Here is a 23252-nt window from a genome sequence, read left to right on the forward strand (position 1 = left end):
GACCCCCCGGACTGTGATAAAAATGACCAGGATTCTGATAATAGCACGATTGTTGTGATAATTAGCGCTGTAATAGGAGTAGTAATCATGGGGGGGGGAGGTAGTGTTGTCTGCTGACTCTGTTTGACCACCTTTTACTGTCTGGACTCACTATACCAGCTTAGTTGTTCGCTATGGTGAACAAAACATGTAGATGCTTATATGTAATCTGTATATAGTGAATAAAAGCAAAAACAGTATGGTGGGAGGAGAATGGTGGCGAGTCAGGTGAGGTGAGGGCGGGAGGGAGTGACAGCCATCTTCATCTGACTCAAACACCACCATGATTTCTTTATTCATTGCTTGTTTGTAGAGCCTTTTCATTGCATATATAACACCCATATCCATTGGCTGGATCAGAAAGGTGGTATTTGGAGGCAGGGTCATACATTTGATGCGTCCAGAATGTGACGGTAATGTGTCGAGCCCTACATGAGCTGGGACATTGTCAACCAAGAGTAATGTCTTGACACCATTCCATCTCGCTCCACACTTGTTTATCTGAGAATCTCTTACTTCTTTGCAAAATGATTTTTGAACCAGTCTACAAAAATATCTCCAGTAAACCAAGCTGTTTTAGAGTTGTGGTAGACCACATGTAGCTTGTTCATTAAATTTTTCAAAGCACATGGGTTTTTTAACTTCCCTACAATAGCAGACTTTGTTCTGTGACTTCCGTCTGTATTTGCACACAGTATGGAAGAAACATTTTCTTTGTTTACCTTACGGCCAGGAACACATTCATCTAGCCTAGATGCCAAAGTATTGTTCTGCAAGCATGTCCAATTAAAGCCTGTTTCATCGGCATTGTATACCTGAAAACGCCTTGGATCATTTGTTATTATGTAATCATTTAATTTACGCTTAAATGGCTCGACAGAATCCGTATCTGCACTTAGTGATTCTCCACAAACTTTCCTGTTCTTAATATTATACCCATTCTTAAACCTTTGCAACCATCCTTCACTTGCTCGAAAATCTGGAATGTTCGTCTTCTGTGCAAATTTATCGGTTGCTGTCTTAATGGCATCGCCGCCAAGTGGCATCCCCACAGAGCGCTCCTGGTTAAACCATTTATACACAGCTTCGTCTAAATTTGTATTTGTAGAACCTTTTATTGTTTAACTTTTAATTTAATGCACCACTATCACTCGAAGCAAGGAAGTTCTTAATATCATCTTTGTCTCTTGATATCACACACCGTACTTTTCCTGACATTAAATTCTGCTGCCAGCCTAGTAAGAGTAGCCACGTTCATGTTTCTCTATTATGTCTAATTTCTGCTCAATGGATAAAAAACTTCTCCTTTTTGTAGATACAAAATGATTAGCATGCCCTTGAGACATCTTGTTGTATAATAATACAGCAGTAGTAAAAAAATGGCAAATTTCACAATTATTCTTTCACCGGCGGACAAACACGTCACTCGCAGACAAAGCTAATGGCACTGAGTGCCTGCTGTATGAATGCAGACTAGGTCTATACACCCCTCCAGTAGGCTGGTGTTTAACCAAGCGTTTTTGGAGACCCAAACAGGAGTCTCCCCAATGCAGGACAATGCGGCTAAGCGGGTAGCTGCATCCTAAGAAGGAGCCGCGACGACACATGTACCGAAACAGGTGGGGTTAAAAGTAACAGAGGCATCTACCGAATCAACAAGGTGTTTATGGAAAAATTGTCAGGTGGTGTAGAATCTAAATGGAGGAGATCAAAGTATTTAGCCCACAAAGCAGGACCAAACAAGGCGTTGTACGTACAGTACAACCTCGATTCAACGTACCCCAATTCAACGAATCTCTGAATAGTTCGTACACTTTTCAGGCCAAATTTACTCACCCGGTTCAACGAACAATGGTTCGCCGAAACGGGGATGTTCAGATTTCCTTACGATGTTGAGACAAAGTTCACAGACTGGTGGAAAACTTCCCCAACCTATCACAGATTACAATTAATAATTCCTTTATATGACAAGTTGGATCACACAATTAAGTGGACCACACAACAAGTGAACCATATGAACCAGACACCAGCCAGCATGGTCCACACTGCAAGTGAACCATATGAACCAAACACCAGCCAGCATGGTCCACACTGCAAGTGAACCATATGAACCAGACACCAGCCAGCATGGTCCACACTGCAAGTGAACCATATGAACCAAACACCAGCCAGCATGGTCCACACTGCAAGTGAACCATATGAACCAAACACCAGCCAGCATGGTCCACACTGCAAGTGAACCATATGAACCAGACACCAGCCAGCATGGTCCACACTGCAAGTGAACCATATGAACCAGACACCAGCCAGCATGGTCCACACTGCAAGTGAACCATATGAACCAGACACCAGCCAGAGTGGTCCACACAAATGAACGACTAAGTTTCCATGATTTTCGTTCACTGATCTGTGGCACAGGTATCTTTGTAAATTAATTTAAAGGCTGAAGCATGATTAGTTAGCTACATGTGGTAAAATCTCCTTATAGACATTTTCTGTGATGAAACAAGGTGAGTGAGGGTGGACAGATAAGGGAATACTGTACTGTAAACCTCACTTGGTTTTCCTTCGTCTGTGTCGTCATAGTTCAGTGGTCCATGACATTGAAAGTTTCAGATTAATAAATAATTTCTAAAACCAGTGTTTAAATAGCTTTTTATTATCCTAATTAAACTAGACTAAACTAAATAAAACCAAAAATATACTGTAATATGATAGACATCTGCTATTTGAGAAATTATTTATGTTACAGTATTGGAACAACAACTCTGGCACGAGGGGACGGGTCTAATCCTCGTACACACAGCACCATGCGTGTTTCGTTCGATTTCGTCGCGACAGTTCAGTGACATACGGCTTCAAAATAATAAAATTAATAAATCGGTTCTAAAATAAGTTTTTTATATCTCTTATTATCCAAATAATGTTACTAAACTAAATATATAACCAAAAAATATATAATTTGATGTAAATCCAATATTTGAGAGAAATTTATGTTACTGGATCTGGCTTAAGAAATTGTTGGAAAAAAAAACTCCTGTTGCTTGATCATGCTGATGAAGTGACTGAGGAAGAAATGGATTTTGAGAGATTTTCAAATGATATTCATCAAGAACTGTGTGCCGCTGGTGAGGCGGAGTTCACGCTGAACGATGTGGAGGAGTGGTTAGATATTGATGCACTCGATCCACCCATTGGTCATTTAACAGATGATGAGATTATACAAAATGTTACTGGCACTGTTGACGACGACGGAGAGGAAAATGAGGATGAGAATTATAGCAATTTACAATCTGCTACGTGTGCTGACGCATTGTTCTATGTTGAAATACTCCTTGATATTGTTTCACAAACTGGCAATCCAGAGCTACCAGGTTTTTATCAACACCTAAGGATAATGAAAGATATTTTTCTCAAGGACATGACAAAAGGAAGGAAAAAAACGAAAATGAGTCAATATTTTTAACGAACTAGCAGAAAATCGACCAGCACAGCCGTACCCTACACCAGCATAGCCGTACCCAGCACGAGCACAGCCGTACCCTACACCAGCATAGCCGTACCCAGCACGAGCACAGCCGTACCCTACACCAGCATAGCCGTACCCAGCACGAGCACAGCCGTACCCTGCACCAGCACAGCCGTACCCTGCACCAGCACAGCCGTACCCTGCACCAGCATAGCCGTACCCAGCACGAGCACAGCCGTACCCTACACCAGCATAGCCGTACCCAGCACGAGCACAGCCGTACCCTGCACCAGCACAGCCGTACCCTGCACCAGCACAGCCGTACCCTGCACCAGCATAGCCGTACCCAGCACGAGCACAGCCGTACCCTACACCAGCATAGCCGTACCCAGCACGAGCACAGCCGTACCCTACACCAGCATAGCCGTACCCAGCACGAGCACAGCCGTACCCTACACCAGCATAGCCGTACCCAGCACGAGCACAGCCGTACCCTGCACCAGCACAGCCGTACCCAGCACCAGCATAGCCGTACCCAGCACGAGCACAGCCGTACCCTGCACCAGCACAGCCGTACCCTACACCAGCATAGCCGTACCCAGCACGAGCACAGCCGTACCCTGCACCAGCACAGCCGTACCCTACACCAGCATAGCCGTACCCAGCACGAGCACAGCCGTACCCTGCACCAGCACAGCCGTACCCTACACCAGCATAGCCGTACCCTGCACCAGCACAGCCGTACCCTGCACCAGCACAGCCGTACCCTGCTCCAGCACAGCCGTACCCTGCACCAGCACAGCAGTACCCAGCACCAGCACAGCCGTACCCTGCACCAGCACAGCCGTACCCTGCACCAGCACAGCAGTACCCTGCACCAGCACAGCCGTACCCTACACCAGCATAGCCGTACCCTGCACCAGCACAGCCGTACCCTGCACCAGCACAGCCGTACCCTGCACCAGCACAGCAGTACCCAGCACCAGCACAGCCGTACCCTGCACCAGCACAGCCGTACCCAGCACCAGCACAGCAGTACCCAGCACCAGCACAGCCGTACCCTGCACCAGCATAGCCGTACCCTGCACCAGCACAGCAGTACCCTGCACCAGCACAGCCGTACCCTGCACCAGCACAGCAGTACCCAGCACGAGCACAGCCGTACCCTGCACCAGCATAGCCGTACCCTGCTCCAGCACAGCCGTACCCTGCACCAGCACAGCAGTACCCAGCACCAGCACAGCCGTACCCTACACCAGCATAGCCGTACCCAGCACGAGCACAGCCGTACCCTGCACCAGCATAGCCGTACCCTGCACCAGCACAGCCGTACCCTGCACCAGCACAGCCGTACCCTGCACCAGCACAGCCGTACCCTGCACCAGCATAGCCGTACCCAGCACGAGCACAGCCGTACCCTGCACCAGCATAGCCGTACCCAGCACGAGCACAGCCGTACCCTACACCAGCATAGCCGTACCCAGCACGAGCACAGCCGTACCCTACACCAGCATAGCCGTACCCAGCACGAGCACAGCCGTACCCTGCACCAGCACAGCCGTACCCTGCACGAGCACAGCAGTAATCAGCATCAGCACAGAAGCAGCTGAAGCCAACACAGCAGCAGCGAGCACCAGCAAAGCTGATGTAAACATCTAAAAACATCGTGTGTGAAGTGAACTATTAGAACAAGTGTTAAATTTTAGTGTATACATAGTGTTAAAATAAAGTTGCAGTAATTTTAGTGTACAATAGTTTTCATAAACTGTATTGTAGTAAACATACTGCAGAACTACTTTTAATCAACTCAGTGCAAACGGCATAATACACTGCAGTACGTATTACCTGTAGAACATTCAAAACTTCACGAAACTTCAAGATGGACATAACTCCAACAATAAGGTAAACAACAAATGTAATACAGTATTTTTTTAGTAGAGTAGTAATATATAGGTACAGTGTGTAATATGATAATGCATTTGTATTGTGTACAAGAAAAAAAAAGACATTGACGCCAATGCCTCCTGAAGGTCACCTCTTGCAACCAATCCAGCGATCCAACGCACTGGAGTTGGTCCCATAAAGTACGTTGAAACGATGTTGTACTGTCTTAGTATGGGAAGGGATTAGTATGGGAATGAGAAATTTTGAGAACTGTAATACACCAAGAACTTCAACACAAATTTGTAGATTCGAGACCTACCTTATCTAACCTTGTGGTTACCTAGTGATAGTTCCGTGGATCAACGTCTCCGCGGCCCGGTCTCTGACCAGGCCTCCTAGTCAAACAACGGTATCTAAACTGGTAATTATACAAACCATGACTTCCCTAGTTCCACAAACACACAAACGCGCACACAGTGGGACCAAAGAGCCAAAGCGCAACCCCCGCAAGTACAACTAAGCGAGTACAACTAGGTGAATACACACACACACACACACACATGTACTTGTCAATAAGGTAAGTACAAAGGTGTGCTTACAATCACCAAGTAAATAACCACCCCATCCCTACACAACCTATGCTACAACCACCACCTTCCCTCTCCCACAAACTGCGACGTCCCTTCAAAACTACACTACAACCGCCTTATTATCAAGAGCGCCGTGTTCAAGGTCCTCCTCCACTCACCACCACGAGCACCACTACCACACAAGTGTCACACTGTGTGTGTGTGTGTGTGTGTGTGTGTGTGTGTGTGTGTGTGTGTGTGTGTGTGTGTGTACATGGGCGTGAGGCACGTACACCAGCCTCTGTCATCACCTAGGTGCCTTGCTGGCTCCAGTCTCAATTCTTAAGTCTGATTTTCCTCTATTAGTGATATTAAACTACTAAAATATAAATTTGGATAAAATTAAATATATACTCGAGAGAGGCAAACTTGAGAGGCAGGCGAGAGTAAGCGGAAAGGTCCTAGCATGGGTAAGGAACTACCTAACAGGAAGGAGCCAGTGAGTAATGGTAAGGGGCCAGAAGTAGGACTGGCGAACAGTAACAAGTGGAGTACCTTAAGAAACGGTGTTGGGACCAATTCTATTTCTAATATACGTTAATGACATGTTTACAGGAGTATAATCCTATATGTCTATGTTCGTAGATGACGCAAAATTAACGAGAAGAGTTGTGACAGATGAGGATTGAAGGATCCTCCAAGAGGATTTGAACAAGTTGCAGAGATGGTCAGAGAAATGGCTACTGGAGTTCAACACGAGCAAATGTAAAGTTATGGAAATGGTATTAGGTGATAGAAGACCAAAGGGACAAAACACAATGAAGGGGAACAGCCTACCTGTGACGATTCGAGAAAGAGACCTAAGAGTGGATGTGACACCTAATCTAACTCCTGAGGCACATATAAATAGGATAACGACAGAAGCGTACTCTATACTGGCAAAAATTAGAACATCATTCAGAAACCTAAGTGAGGAGGCATTTAGGGCGCTTTACACTGCCTACGTGAGACCAGTCTTAGAGTATGCAGCCCCATCATGGAGTCCCCACTTGAAGAAACACTCGGTGAAAATGGAGTATAAACAAGGAATACAAAATAATCTTTCCTGCCTCTATACTCTTGACAGACGCCGTCTTGTCGACTCTGCTGTGATACACAACCTACCCAACATGAACCTCAGTCCCGGCTGTGTTGCTGTTCACTCTTCCCTTTCACAGTACTTAAATGCTCTAACCTTTCTACCAAACGTGATCTGACATAAGCCTCCCCCCCCCTCCTTTTTATCTTTCTTTTTTCTTACTTCTCCTGTTCTTACGTTCCAATTCTTAAACCCCCATCATTACCCCTTCTTACACCCCATTATTACACCCATCCCATCCATACCCTTCTTCTTGTTCTTACCTTCCTTTAGGAATTTCCTCCTTCCTGATCCTCACCTCTCTCTTGCCTACTTAATGTCCCGTGCCTCACTAGTTCCCCTTACTGGAGCATGAACAGTAGGTGCTCAACATTGCAAACATAATTATATGTCCTAAAAGTGGCCATCAATTATGCAAGTGAGAATAATTTACAAGAGGCTATCATTCATACCGACGCTAAATCTTCGCTCCAGACATTGTTATCCAACTAGCAAAGAGATAATATAAAACTCATCACAGAAATGCTACATACAGGAAACGAAGCACACAATCTAGGGCTGTCAATCACTACTGTTAACACCACGATCAAAACACCACGATCAATACTAGGCTCACTTGTCACACAAACCACACACACACATATACATATTCACACACACAATCATGGTAGCGTTACTAGTAGTGGTCCAGGATCTTAACACCTTGTGTTCCCAATCATCACAAAGACTCCCTACATCCTGTGGTACCTACAACCCCTGCTACTTTTGTACCCTCTGGATACCCCAGCTCTACGGTATGCTTCCTAAGCCATCTACGCGCGCTCTCTACTACCCCGGGCTCTCTAGTTACTGTATCTTAACACAGGGTCTAGCCACATCACTCGCACAAATCCCGGGAATATTCTAACTTGACTAACTTGACTTCTAACCTAACTAGATTTTTCTCATCTTGAATATCAATGTGACAAGTGGACTGTCAAACAGTGTTTTAACTATTCTTAACAATATAATTGAAAAAGGATCTCCAAAATGACTCTAATAATGAAGTCCGGCTTGGGATTTGTTGTATTGGTTATCCTACACTTTATAATTATGAAGTTCGATAAAATGAATTATGGACGGGATTTAAAATAGCAGCTCCTTAAGGTGTAACAGGTCCGAAGGGAAACATAATTCCTGAGTGACCTGGTATTTGGCCGCCTACGAAGGATGTCAGGAACCGAAACGCCGCCGCTGCCATCCGCTCCAGGATGGGTGGATGAGGCCAAAAGACTCTTGTCAGTGGTAACGCTGCGAACTGATGAAAATATGATGGACACTGACGAGTATGTCGACCTCATTAAAAATCATCTGATGCTTCTGGGGGTTAGACCCGACCCATAAAAAACTAGTTTCTGGTGCGTCGGGATAAATGTTTTAATGGTGGTTTACTTCATGTTGTCAGTTGGCCTTTATTACAAGCGGCGGGCATAGAAGGCCAGCCTTTGTCACGGCCGGACGCCCGTAATGGGAGCAAGTCTGAATGGGATTTGCGGCAATGGTCCACCAGACATAAAATAAAAAACGACTGTTAGTGAACAGATTGAAGTCCCCCTCACAAAACCAACGAAACCAACTGAAAAAACGAATTCCGGGGTCGTGCAAACCACCAAAGGACCTACAAAGGTTACCACCAAAGGACCTACAAAGGTTACCACCAAAGGACCTACAAAGGTTACCACCAAAGGACCTACAAAGGTTACCACCAAAGGACCTACAAAGGTTACCACCAAAGGACCTACAAAGGTTACCACCAAAGGACCTACAAAGGTTACCACCAAAGGACCTACAAAGGTTACCACCAAAGGACCTACAAAGGTTACCACCAAAGAACCTAAAAAGATTAAAGCAGGTCACACCGAAGATGCAGGCGATCACGGCTGGACAAAAGTAGAAACGAAGCGACATAAGAACGACGACGATGTAGATAAGACACCCAAAACGGGTTCGAATCCCGCAAATGAAGGCCGTTAGCATCCCGAAAGCTCCCGTAACACTCCGGGAAAGGAACGCAAAACCGGCATCCAGGAATGTGGCGACTCACGTTCCTGTCAGACTACGGAAGACACTCGCAAAATTACAAAGACTCACCATATCCCCACCGATCTCCGGGGCGTAATAATTGGGCCAAACGGTAAAACATTGAAAGGAATCGAAAACACATTTTCGGTCAAAATAATAATACCGCCAAAATAACATTCTCACAGGGACATTGTGGTTGAAGGGTAGAGATCAAACGTAGACAAAGCTATTGTCAAAATTCACTCAGTAATCGAGGAACATAAACAACGGTTGATAAAACTGGAGGAGGTAAAAGCCAAGAAGGAAGCAGCAGCAAAAGCCAGAATGGAAGAGGAGGCAAAGAATATTACAAGGACCGTAGAGGTGGAAGAACATAATAGAAAAATAGTGCTTGGCCCCAATGGTAATACCATCCACAACATTACTGAGAAACACAAAGTGAGAATCCACATCCCAGCAAAAGGTACAGAAGGCCCCATCACAGTCAGGGGTCTAGAAGGAAACGTAACTACAGCAACGGCACTCATCGAAAAACTTATCGCCGATCACGGGAAAGCAAGGAAGGCTAAAATGAATAAAATTAAAAAAGGAATAAAAACTGCCCCACGGTGAAGGGTTGGCTAATTAGAGCCACCATTAGAGCCAGCGAGGGAAAGATTACGTGCCCACTAGTACATCTGAAGGGAGGGGGGGGGGCGACGTGCCCACAAACACATAAAACAACAAAATAAGCTTCAAGAATGTGTATGTGTGTGTGTACTCACCTAATTGTGCTTGCGGGGGTTGAGCTCTTTGTTCCCGCCTCTCAACTGTCAATCAACAGGTGTACAGGTTTCTGAGCCTATTGGGCTCTATCATATCTACACTTGAAACTGTGCATGGAGTCAGCCTCCACCACATCACTGCCTAATGCATTCCATCCGTTAACTACTCTGACACTAAAAAAGTTCTTTCTAATATCTCTGTGGCTCATTTGGGCGCTCAGTTTCCACCTGAGTCCTTTAGTGCGTGTGCCCCTTGTGTAAATAGCCTGTCTTTATCTACCCTATCAATTCCCTTGAGAATCTTGAATGTGGTGATCATGTCCCCCCTAACTCTTCTGTCTTCCAGCGAAGTGAGGTTTAATTCCCGTAGTCTCTCCTCGTAGCTCATACCTCTCAGCTCGGGTACTAATCTGGTGGCAAACCTTTGAACCTTTTCCAGTTTGGTCGTATCCTTCATTAGATATGGACTCCATGCTGGGGCTGAATACTCCAGGATTGGCCGAACATATGTGGTATACAAAGTTCTGAATAATTCCTTACACAAGTTTCTGAATGTTGTTCTTATGTTGGCCAGCCTGCCATATGCCGCTGATGTTATCCTCTTGATATGGGCTGCAGGAGACAGGTCTGGCGCGATGTCAACACCCAAGTCTTTTTCTCTCTCTGACTCATGAAGAATTTCATCTCCCAGATGATACCTAGTATCTGGCCTCCTGCTCCCTACACCTGTCTTCACTATATTACATTTGCTTGGGTTAAACTCTAACAACCATTTGTTCGACCATTCCTTCAGCTTGTCTAGGTCTTCTTGAAGCCTCAAGCAGTCCTCCTCTGACTTAATCCTTCTCATAATTTTGGCATCGTCAGCAAACACTGAGAGAAATGAAGCTATACCCTCCGGGAGATCATTTACATATATCAGAAACAAGAGAGGACCTAGTACAGAGCCCTGTGGGACTCCACTGGTGACTTCACGCCAATCGGAGGTCTCACCCCTCACCGTAACTCTCTGCTTCCTATTGCTTAGGTACTCCCTTATCCACTGGAGCACCTTACCAGCTACACCTGCCTGTCTCTCCAGCTTATGTACCAGCCCCTTATGCGGTACAGTGTCAAAGGCTTTCCGACAATCCAAGAGAATTCCGACAATGTGTGTGTGTGTGTGTGTACTCACCTAATTGTACTCACCTAATTGTGCTTGCGGGGGTTGAGCTCTGGCTCTTTGGTCCCGCCTCTCAACCGTCAATCAACTGGTGAACAGATTCCTGACCCTATTGGGCTCTATCATATCTACATTTGAAACTGTGTATGGAGTCAGCCTCCACCACATCACTTCCTAATGCATTCCATTTACTACTACTCTGACACTGAAAAAGTTCTTTCTAACGTCTCTGTGGCTCATTTGGGTACTCAGCTTCCACCTGTGTCCCCTTGTTCGCGTCCCACCAGTGTTGAATAGTTCATCCTTGTTTACCCGGTCGATTCCCCTGAGGATTTTGTAGGTTGTGATCATGTCCCCCCTTACTCTTCTTTCTTCCAGTGTCGTAAGGTGCATTTCCCGCAGCCTTTCCTCATAACTCATGCCTCTTAGTTCCGGGACTAGTCTAGTAGCATACCTTTGGACTTTTTCCAGCTTCGTCTTGTGCTTGACAAGGTACGGGCTCCATGCTGGGGCCGCATACTCCAGGATTGGTCTTACGTATGTGGTGTACAAGATTCTGAATGATTCCTTACACAGGTTCCTGAACGCCGTTCTGATGTTAGCCAGCCTCGCATATGCCGCAGACGTTATTCTCTTTATGTGGGCTTCAGGAGACAGGTTTGGTGTGATATCAACTCCTAGATCTTTCTCTCTGTCTGTTTCATTAAGTACTTCATCTCCTATTCTGTATCCTGTGCCTGGCCTCCTGTTTCCACTGCCTAGTTTCATTACTTTGCATTTACTCGGGTTGAACTTCAACAGCCATTTGTTGGACCATTCACTCAGTCTATCCAGGTCATCTTGTAGCCTCCTACTATCATCCTCTGTTTCAATCCTCCTCATAATTTTTGCATCGTCGGCAAACATTGAGAGGAACGAATCTATACCCTCTGGGAGATCATTTACATATACCAGAAACAGTATAGGTCCAAGGACTGACCCCTGCGGGACTCCACTTGTGACGTCTCGCCAATCTGAGACCTCACCCCTCACACAGACTCATTGTCTCCTGTTGCTTAGGTACTCCTCTATCCACCGGAGTACCTTCCCTCTCACTCCAGCCTGCATCTCCAACTTTCGCACTAGCCTCTTGTGTGGCACTGTATCAAAGGCTTTCTGACAATCCAAAAATATGCAGTCTGCCCACCCTTCTCTTTCTTGCCTTATTTTTGTTGCCTGGTCGTAGAATTCAAGTAACCCTGTGTGTGTGTGTGTGTGTGTGTGTGTGTGTGTGTGTGTGTGTGTGTGTGTGTGTGTGTGTGTGTGTGTGTGTGTGTGTGTGTGTGTGTGTGTGTGTGTACTCACCTAGTTGTGCTTGCGGGGGTTGAGCTCTGGCTCTTTGGTCCCGCCTCTCAACCGTCAATCAACAGGTGTACAGGTTCCTGAGCCTATTGGGCTCTATCATATCTACACTTGAAACTGTGTATGGAGTCAGCCTCCACCACATTGCTTCCTAATGCATTCCCTTTGTCAACCACTCTGACACTAAAAAAGTTCTTTCTAATATCTCTGTGGCTCATTTGGGCACTCACTTTCCACCTGTGTCCCCTAGTGCATGTGCCTCTTGTGTTAAATAGCCTGTCTTTATCAACCCTGTCGATTCCCTTGAGAATCTTGAATGTGGTGATCATGTCCCCCCTAACTCTTCTGTCTTCCAACGAAGTGAGGTTCAATTCCCGTAGTCTCTCCTCGTAGCTCATACCTCTCAGCTCGGGTACTAGTCTGGTGGCAAACCTTTGAACCTTTTCCAGTTTAGTCTTATGCTTGACTAGATATGGACTCCATACTGGAGCCGCATTCTCCAGGATTGGTCTGACATATGTGGTGTATAATGTTCTGAAAGATTCCTTACACAAGTTTCTAAAGGCCGTTCTTATGTTAGCCAACCTGGCATATGCTGCTGATGTTATCCTCTTGATATAAGCTTCAGGGGACAGGTCTGGCGTGATATCAACCCCCAGGTCTTTCTCTCTCTCTGACTCTTGAAGTATTTCATCTCCCAAGTGATACCTTGTATCTGGTCTCCTGCTCCCTACCCCTATCTTCATTACATTACATTTGCTTGGGTTAAACTCTAACATCCATTTGTTCGACCATTCCTGCAGCTTGTCCAGGTCTTCTTGAAGCCTCAAGCTGTCCTCCTCTATCTTAATCCTTCTCATAATTTTGGCGTTGTCAGCAAACATTGAGAGGAATGAGTCTATACCCTCTGGGAGATCATTTACGTATATCATAAACAGGATAGGTCCAAGCACAGAGCCCTGTGGGACTCCACTGGTGACTTCACGCCATTCTGAGGTCTCACCCCTCACTATAACTCTCTGCTTCCGATTGCTTAGGTATTCCCTTATCCACTGGAGCGCCCTACCAGTTACTCCTGCCTGTTTTTCCAGCTTATGCATCAACCTCTTTTATGGGGTACTGTGTCAAAGGCTTTCCGACAGTCCAAAAAAATGCAGTCCGCCCATCCTTCTCTTTCTTGCTTAATCTTTGTCACTTGATCATAGAATTCTATCAAGCCTGTAAGGCAAGATTTACCCTCCCTGAACCCATGTTGATGGGTTGTTACGAAGTCTCTTCTCTCCAGATGTGTTACTAGGTTTTTTCTCACAATCTTCTCCATCACCTTGCATGGTATACAAGTTGAGGACACTGGCCTGTAGTTCATTGTCCTCTTGTGTGTGTGTGTGTGTGTGTGTGTGTGTGTGTGTGTGTGTGTGTGTGTGTGTGTGTGTGTGTGTGTGTGTGTGTGTGTGTGTGTGTGTGTGTGTGTGTATACACAAATAAATGTATAAAAGTCCCTAATAACCTTTTTATGATTATTAAAAACATTGGTCAGGCGCCGGCATTTAAACACTTTCTTACAAGGTATTCTTGAGAGTGGCTGTACCCAACATTAAATTTATATTTTAAATTTTGCCCCGAGGGGCGAGTTTATTGGGCAGCGCCACTCATCTTGTGAGTGAACATACCGCCATAGCAGAATGTACAACACTCCCCAATAGGAAGAAAACCCGCTGGGTTGTTTATCCTGTCACTTGTACCCAGACACAGCTGGGACTTGCTTAACTGTCTCAAGTGAACAGCTCCTCAAACAAGAAGATGAACATTTATCAACCCTTAAAAGCTTACGTTATCTTGTGGGTGCAAAATGGGGAAATCTTTTAAGAACAGTATCAATATTTGACAAATAGTGTTTTCCTAACTCAAACGATGTGGGGTTTATTATTCTACACATATTCCTAATGTCACTCAGGTGTTCACATTCACGTAGATAGTGGTCAAGGCGGTGTCCATCACTCTCACCACAGATTCTGCAACTTCGCTGATCAACTGTTGTTTCCATTCCAAATCTCCATGGATATTTGTATCAAAGACGGATTCTCGCTATTACTGATTCTCTCCCTCGTCGTCCTCCTCTTCGGTCATAATGATTGGGATTGCCAGCTGCAACCATGTTGTACCATCGTACAGATTCACTGGTTTGTGCTTCTATCCTCCATTCCTCAGTTACCTTGTCACGGTGATGTTGCCTGATAATACCTCTAATTTGTAGTTGAGCCTTGGGTATGAAGTATTCAATATGGTCTCCTTCAGCGCCTTCAGCAGCCAGCACATCTGCTCGTTCATTCCCACATATTCCAACATGGGAGGGGATCCATAGAAACTTGATGACTCTTCCCTGATTGGTAAGTACTCTCACAGCTCTCTTAATTTCAGCGACTATTGCAAGATTTTCAGCCTGATTTTTACTTAGGCTTTGCAGTGCTGCTTTTGAATCGGTGCAAATCACTGCACCATTAGTGTTCCGTTCAAGAAACCTTAACGCCATAACATTGGCAGTTAGCTCTGCTTGCGTTGAAGAGGCATAGTTCTCAATACGTGCTTTTTCTTCATTTCTGCGTTGGAAAGTATTATCCTTGATTACCGTATATGCCGCACCAGCCCTGCCATTGATAGGATTAGATGACCCGTCAGTGTAGATTTGATCTAGTTCATCTCTGGCTTCTTTATAAATTTCCTCGAGATACTTGTGCCTCATTTCTTGTGGTATCATGTTGGATTTTTTCATTGCCATTTCATTGATGATGATCTTGCATGAGTCATCCTCCCAGGGAAGTAACCTCTCTACAGGCAGGAGCTCACGGGCTTGCTCAAGCAGGTGAAGCTCTTCAAGGTAGCAGACAGCTCTGTGATGCCATTTTTTGCTTCTCCTGTTTCCCCCTGAAAGTAGCACAGAACTCAGTTTTTTCTTGGCAATATCATTGTAATGGGGATCTCTGGCTATCCTAATTGCAAGCTTAGCATTCAGCTCCTGAATTCTGCTTTTAACACTGGGAAGGGACAACTCCTCTCGTAGATTAGACGTTTTGGCAGTTCTTGGAACTCCAAGAATGATTGTCATGGCTTCATTTTGAATGCTTTCAAGCCTTTTCATATTGCTTTGGGAGTAGGTGCACAGAACTGGTGCGGCATAGTCTATGACGGAGCGCACATAGACTGTGTACATCATTTTAAGCACGGCAATAGAGGCTCCATGCCCATTCCAGGTCATAGCTTTCAGTGCCCTGAGTCGACTTTTGCATGTTCCTATGAGTTGATTGAGCTCCTCTTTCTTTGTTCAGCCAGAAGCGTCTTAACAATAGTTTGTGACAGACGATGCTAATATGTTAAGACATTGCACAAGATGAGTGGATGAAGATCCAGATGGCTTGATGAAGGGCCAGCTGGCTGGTTGAATTGCGAATGGAATGAAATGGAACTATCAGGGGGAAAGCGCCAAGCCATTACGACTACAGAGCACTTGGAAGGGGTCAGGATAAGGATTTGGGATGGGACGGGTTGAATAGGGGGAACTGATCAAAGTAATACATATCATACAAAGGTCCGTGTATACCAGATGTGGTATACACGGACGTGGCGAAGGCATTTTATGAATGTGACCGTGGAGTGATAGCACATGAACTAAGGTCAATAGGAATAACAAGTAAAGTAGGGCGATGGATTTTAAATTTTCTGTCAAATAGAACACAAAGAGTAACAGTCAATCGAATCAAATCGAGTCCAGCACAGTGAAAAGCTCTGTACCTCAGGGTACGGTCCTTGCACCACTGCTTTTCCTTATTCTCGTATATAGACAAAGATATTCAAGATATATAATAAAGACAAAAATACAAGTCACAGCTTCATGACAACTTTTCCATATGACACAAAAATCAGCATGAAAATTACCTCTTTTGAAGACATTGAAGAACTACAAGTAGATATTAATAAAGTTTTCTACTGGGCAGCAGAAAATAATATGATGTTTAACAGCCATAAATTCTAGGTACTCAAGTACGGTAAAAATGAGGACCTTAAACATAATACAGGGTACAAAACATAATCAAATCTGCCCATAGTAAGAAAACAGCATGTCAAGGATTTGGGAATAATGATGTCTGACGACCTAACGTTTGGGGAGCATAACCAAGCAAATATTGTGTCAAATCAGAAAATGATAGGATGGATTACGAGAACTTTCAAATCCAGGGATCCCATCACGATGGTTGTACTCTTCAAGTCAGTTGTGCTGTCCCGTCTTGTGTACTGCTCAGTACTCATTTTCCCCTTCAGAGCAGAAAATATTACCGAAATAGAGGGAATACAGAGTACATATACAGTATACATAGACACGATAAGCAGCTACACTACTGGGATCTTCTCAAAGCTGTCACAATGTGCTCTCTGGCAATGAGTCGAGAGAAAAGGGAAGGGAACTAACAGGAGCAAGCCATTACGCCTTGTTAAGGGATCAAGATGAAGATTTGATATATGGGGGGGGGGGGGCTGTAGTGAACATGTGGGCTAAGGGCCGCCCCAAGCAACAGCCTGTTGGACCACGCTCTCACGAGTCAAGCCTGGCCTCGGGTCGGGCTTGGGAAGTAGGAGAACTCCCAGTACCTCATCCAGGTACAATCCAGGTATAAATGGCTAGCTGTAATGATGGATGATGAAAGAAAAGATTGTGTACCCCCGAAGAATTTGTTTTTTAATAAATTACAGTTTAATTTACTGTTCTGGGTGCACTCTCCGATTTTGGCTTTACACTGCCTACGTGAGACCAGTCTTAGAGTATGCAGCCCCATCATGGAGCCCCCACCTGAAGAAACACTCGGTGAAAATGGAGTATAAACAAGGAATATAAAATAATCTTTCCTGCCTCTATACTCTTGACAGACGCCGTCTGGTCGACTCTGCTGTGATACACAACCTACCCAACATGAACCTCAGTCCCGGCTGTGTTGCTGTTCACTCTTCCCTTTCACAGTACTTAAATGCTCTAACCTTTCTTCCAAACGTGATCTGACATAAGCCTCCCCCCCCCCCTTTTTATCTTTCTTATTTCTTACTTCTCCTGTTCTTACGTTCCCATTCTTAAACCCCCATCATTACCCCTTCTTACACCCCCATTATTACACCCATCCCATCCATACCCTTCTTCTTGTTCCTACCTTCCTTTAGGAATTTCCTCCTTCCTGATCCTCACCTCTCTCTTCCCTACTTAATGCCCCGTGCCTCAATCGTTCCCCTTACTGGAGCATGAACAGTATGTGCTCAACATTACAAACATAATTATATGTCCTAAAAGTGGCCATCAATTATGCAATTGAGAATAATTTACAAAATGTTATCATTCAAACCGACGCAAAATCTTCGCTCCAGACATTGTTATTTAGCCAGCACAGAGATAATATGAAACTCATCACAGAAATGATACATACAGGAAACGAAGCACACAATCTAGGGCTGTCAATCACTACTGTTAACACCACGATCAAAACACCACGATCAATACTAGGCTCACTGGTCACACAAACCACACACACATATATACACATATATACATATTCACACACACAATCATGGTAGCGTTACTAGTGGTGGTCCAGGATCTTAACACCTTGTGTTCCCAATCATCACAAAGACTCCCTACATCCTGTGGTACCTACAACCCCTGTTACTTTTGTACCCTCTGGATACCCCAGCTCTACAGTATGCTTCCTAAGCCATCTACGCGCGCTCTCTACTACCCCGGGCTCTCTAGTTACTGTATCTTAACACAGGGTCTAGCCACATCACTCGCACAAATCCCGGGAATATTCTAACTTGACTAGATTTCTTCTAACCTAACTAGATTTTTCTCATCTTGAATATCAATGTGACAAGTGGACTGTCAAACAGTGTTTTAACTATTCTTAACAATATAATTGAAAAAGGATCTCCAAAATGACTCTAATAATGAAGTCCGGCTTGGGATTTGTTGTATTGGTTATCCTACACTTTATAATTATGAAGTTCGATAAAATGAATTATGGACGGGATTTAAAATAGCAGCTCCTTAAGGTGTAACAGGTCCGAAGGGAAACATAATTCCTGAGTGACCTGGTATTTGGCCGCCTACGAAGGATGTCAGGAACCGAAACGCCGCCGCTGCCATCCGCTCCAGGATGGGTGGATGAGGCCAAAAGACTCTTGTCAGTGGTAACGCTGCGAACTGATGAAAATATGATGGACACTGACGAGTATGTCGACCTCATTAAAAATCATCTGATGCTCCTGGGGGTTAGACCCGACCCATAAAAAACTAGTTTCTGGTGCGTCGGGATAAATGTTTTAATGGTGGTTTACTTCATGTTGTCAGTTGGCCTTTATTACAAGCGGCGGGCATAGAAGGCCAGCCTTTGTCACGGCCGGACGCCCGTAATGGGAGCAAGTCTGAATGGGATTTGCGGCAATGGTCCACCAGACATAAAATAAAAAACGACTGTTAGTGAACAGATTGAAGTCCCCCTCACAAAACCAACGAAACCAACTGAAAAAACGAATTCCGGGGTCGTGCAAACCACCAAAGGACCTACAAAGGTTACCACCAAAGGACCTACAAAGGTTACCACCAAAGGACCTACAAAGGTTACCACCAAAGGACCTACAAAGGTTACCACCAAAGAACCTAAAAAGATTCAAGCAGCTCACACCGAGGATGCAGGCGATCACGGTTGGACAAAAGTAGAAACAAAGCGACATAAGAACGACGACGATGTAGATAAGACACCCAAAACGGGTTCGAATCCCGCAAATGAAGGCCGTTAGCATCCCGAAAGCTCCCGTAACACTCCGGGAAAGGAACGCAAAACCGGCATCCAGGAATGTGGCGACTCACGTTCCTGTCAGACTACGGAAGACACTCGCAAAATTACAAAGACTCACCATATCCCCCCCGATCTCCGGGGCGTAATAATTGGGCCAAACGGTAAAACATTGAAAGGAATCGAAAACACATTTTCGGTCAAAATAATAATACCGCCAAAATAACATTCTCACAGGGACATTGTGGTTGAAGGGTAGAGATCAAACGTAGACAAAGCTATTGTCAAAATTCACTCAGTAATCGAGGAACATAAACAACGGTTGATAAAACTGGAGGAGGTAAAAGCCAAGAAGGAAGCAGCAGCAAAAGCCAGAATGGAAGAGGAGGCAAAGAATATTACAAGGACCGTAGAGGTGGAAGAACATAATAGAAAAATAGTGCTTGGCCCCAATGGTAATACCATCCACAACATTACTGAGAAACACAAAGTGAGAATCCACATCCCAGCAAAAGGTACAGAAGGCCCCATCACAGTCAGGGGTCTAGAAGGAAACGTAACTACAGCAACGGCACTCATCGAAAAACTTATCGCCGATCACGAGAAAGCAAGGAAGGCTAAAATGAATAAAATTAAAAAAGGAATAAAAACTGCCCCACGGTGAAGGGTTGGCTAATTAGAGCCACCATTAGAGCCAGCGAGGGAAAGATTACGTGCCCACTAGTACATCTGAAGGGAGGGGGGGGGGCGACGTGCCCACAAACACATAAAACAACAAAATAACATAAAACAAGCTTCAAGAATGTGTGTGTGTGTGTACTCACCTAATTGTGCTTGCGGGGTTTGAGCTCTTTGGTCCCGCCTCTCAACTGTCAATCAACAGGTGTACAGGTTTCTGAGCCTATTGGGCTCTATCATATCTACACTTGAAACTGTGCATGGAGTCAGCCTCCACCACATCACTGCCTAATGCATTCCATCCGTTAACTACTCTCACACTAAAAAAGTTCTTTCTAATATCTCTGTGGCTCATTTGGGCGCTCAGTTTCCACCTGAGTCCTTTAGTGCGTGTGCCCCTTGTGTAAATAGCCTGTCTTTATCTACCTTCTCATAATTTTGGCATCGTCAGCAAACACTGAGAGAAATGAAGCTATACCCTCCGGGAGATCATTTACATATATCAGAAACAAGAGAGGACCGAGTACAGAGCCCTGTGGGACTCCACTGGTGACTTCACGCCAATCGGAGGTCTCACCCCTCACCGTAACTCTCTGCTTCCTATTGCTTAGGTACTCCCTTATCCACTGGAGCACCTTACCAGCTACACCTGCCTGTCTCTCCAGCTTATGTACCAGCCCCTTATGCGGTACAGTGTCAAAGGCTTTCCGACAATCCAAGAGAATTCCGACAATGTGTGTGTGTGTGTGTACTCACCTAATTGTACTCACCTAATTGTGCTTGCGGGGGTTGAGCTCTGGCTCTTTGGTCCCGCCTCTCAACCGTCAATCAACTGGTGAACAGATTCCTGACCCTATTGGGCTCTATCATATCTACATTTGAAACTGTGTATGGAGTCAGCCTCCACCACATCACTTCCTAATGCATTCCATTTACTAACTACTCTGACACTGAAAAAGTTTTTTCTAACGTCTCTGTGGCTCATGTGGGTACTCAGTTTCCACCTGTGTCCCCTTGTTCGCGTCCCACCAGTGTTGAATAGTTTATCCTTGTTTACCCGGTCGATTCCTCTGAGGATTTTGTAGGTTGTGATCATGTCCCCCCTTACTCTTCTGTCTTCCAGTGTCGTAAGGTGCATTTCCCGCAGCCTTTCCTCGTAACTCATGCCTCTTAGTTCTGGGACTAGTCTAGTGGCATACCTTTGGACTTTTTCCAGCTTCGTCTTGTGCTTGACAAGGTACGGGCTCCATGCTGGGGCCGCATACTCCAGGATTGGTCTTACATATGTGGTGTACAAGATTCTGAATGATTCCTTACACAGGTTCCTGAACGCTGTTCTGATGTTAGCCAGCCTCGCATATGCCGCAGACGTTATTCTTTTTATGTGGGCTTCAGGAGACAGGTTTGGTGTGATATCAACTCCTAGATCTTTCTCTCTGTTTGTTTCATTAAATACTTCATCTCCTATTCTGTATGCTGTGTTTGGCCTCCTATTTCCACCACTTAGTTTCATAACTTTGCATTTACTCGGGTTGAACTTCAACATCCATATGTTGGACCATTCACTCAGTCTATCTAGGTCATCTTGTAGCCTCCTACTATCGTCCTCAGTTTCAATCCTCCTCATAATTTTTGCATCATCGGCAAACATTGAGAGAAACGATTCTATATCCTCTGGAAGATCATTTACATATATCAGAGTACAGTATAGGTCCAAGGACTGACCCCTGCGGTACTCCACTCGTAACGTCTCGCCAATCTGAGACCTCACCCCTCACACTGACTCGTTGTCTCCTGTTACTTAGGTACTCCTGTATCCAACAGAGTACCTTCCCTTTCACTCCAGCCTGCATCTCCAGTTTTTTCACTAGCCTCTTGTGTGGCACTGTATCAAAGGCTTTCTGACAATCCAAAAATATGCAGTCTGCCCACCCTTCTCTTTCTTGCCTTATTTTTGTTGCCTGGTCGTAGAATTCAAGTAACCCTGTGAGGCAGGACCTGCCATCCCTGAATCCATGTTGATGCAGTGTTACAAAGTTCTTTCGCTCCAGGTGCTCCATTAGCTTTCTTCGCACAATCTTCTCCATCATCTTGCATGGTGTGCAGGTTAGGGACACTGGTCTGTAATTCAGTGCCTCCTGTCTATCCCCTTTCTTGTATATCGGGACTACGTTAGCTGCTTTCCAAATTCCTGGCAGTTCCCCTGTTGCCAGTGATTTGTTATACACCATGGAGAGGGGGTGGCACAGTTCTTCTGCTCCTTCCTTTAGTATCCAAGGGGAGATTCCATCTGGGCCTATAGCCTTTGTCACTTCCAATTCTAGTAAACACTTCCTTACTTCCCCGCTGGTAATCTCAAACTCTTCCAGTGGTTCCTGGTTAGCTATTCCCTCTCTTATCTCTGGGATTTCTCCTTGCTCTAAGGTGAAGACCTCTTGGAATTTCTTATTCAGTTCCTCACACACTTCCTTGTCGTTTGTAGTGAATCCTTCTGCCCCTATCCTTAATTTCATAACCTGTTCCTTTACTGTTGTTTTTCTCCTGATGTGGCTATGCAGCAATTTAGGCTGAGTCTTTGCCTTGCTTGCGATGTCATTTTCGTATTGTCTTTCTGCCTCTCTTCTCATCCTAACATATTCATCCCTGGCATTCTGGTATCTTTCTCTGCTCTCCAGTGTCCTGTTATTCCTATAGTTTCTCCATGCCCTTTTACTTTGCTGCTTAGCTAGCCTACATCTCTGATTAAACCATGGGTTTCTCATCTTCATTTCACTGTTTTCCTTTTGGACTGGGACAAACTTGTTTGCTGCGTCCTTGCATTTTTGCGTGATGTATTCCATCATATCTTGGGCCGTCTTTTCCCTGAGCTCTGTTTCCCATGCTATATCTGCTAGGCATTTTCTTATCTCCTCATAGTTTCCCTTTCGGTATGCTAACCTTTTGGTTTCGGTATCCCTCCTCGAGTTCTATAACCCTTCTTCAATCAGGTACTCAAACACCAATACACTGTGGTCGCTCATTCCTACTGGGTCCTCAAAACTTATTTCTCTTATGTCAGAGTCGTTCAGGGTGAAAACCAGGTCGAGTCTCGCTGGTTCGTCGTTTCCTCTCATCCTTGTGGGTTCTCTGACATGCTGGGTTAAGAAGTTTCTAGTCGCCAATTCCAGTAGTTTGGCTCTCCACGTATCCTCGCCTCCATGCGGTTCCTTGTTCTCCCAATCAATCCTGCCGTGATTGAAGTCCCCCATGATGAGCAGGTGGGAGCTATTTCTACAGGCAGAAGAGGCTGCCATCTCAATTATAGTGTTAACTGCCATGTT

At 45.0% G+C, this 23252-nt stretch overlaps 2 protein-coding genes across 2 annotated transcripts; one reads left to right on the top strand and one right to left on the bottom strand.

Moving 5' to 3' along the window:
• Nucleotides 1-551: 551 nt before the first annotated feature.
• On the bottom strand, nucleotides 552-1085 carry LOC123766070 (tigger transposable element-derived protein 7-like). Its single transcript, XM_045754913.1, has one exon. It carries the CDS (start codon nucleotides 1083-1085, stop codon nucleotides 552-554), a length of 534 nt encoding a protein of 177 aa, XP_045610869.1.
• A 2030-nt stretch (nucleotides 1086-3115) lies between these two features.
• Nucleotides 3116-19918, top strand: LOC138362763 (proteoglycan 4-like). Its single transcript, XM_069321317.1, has 5 exons — nucleotides 3116-3413; nucleotides 8754-9107; nucleotides 9408-9623; nucleotides 19020-19253; nucleotides 19554-19918. The coding sequence occupies exons 1-5, from the start codon at nucleotides 3116-3118 to the stop codon at nucleotides 19916-19918; spliced, it is 1467 nt and encodes a 488-aa protein (XP_069177418.1).
• The last annotated feature ends 3334 nt before the right edge of the window (nucleotides 19919-23252 follow it).

Source organism: Procambarus clarkii, chromosome 9 (assembly GCF_040958095.1).
Source record: "Procambarus clarkii isolate CNS0578487 chromosome 9, FALCON_Pclarkii_2.0, whole genome shotgun sequence".
Classification (NCBI taxonomy): Eukaryota; Metazoa; Arthropoda; class Malacostraca; order Decapoda; family Cambaridae; genus Procambarus; species Procambarus clarkii.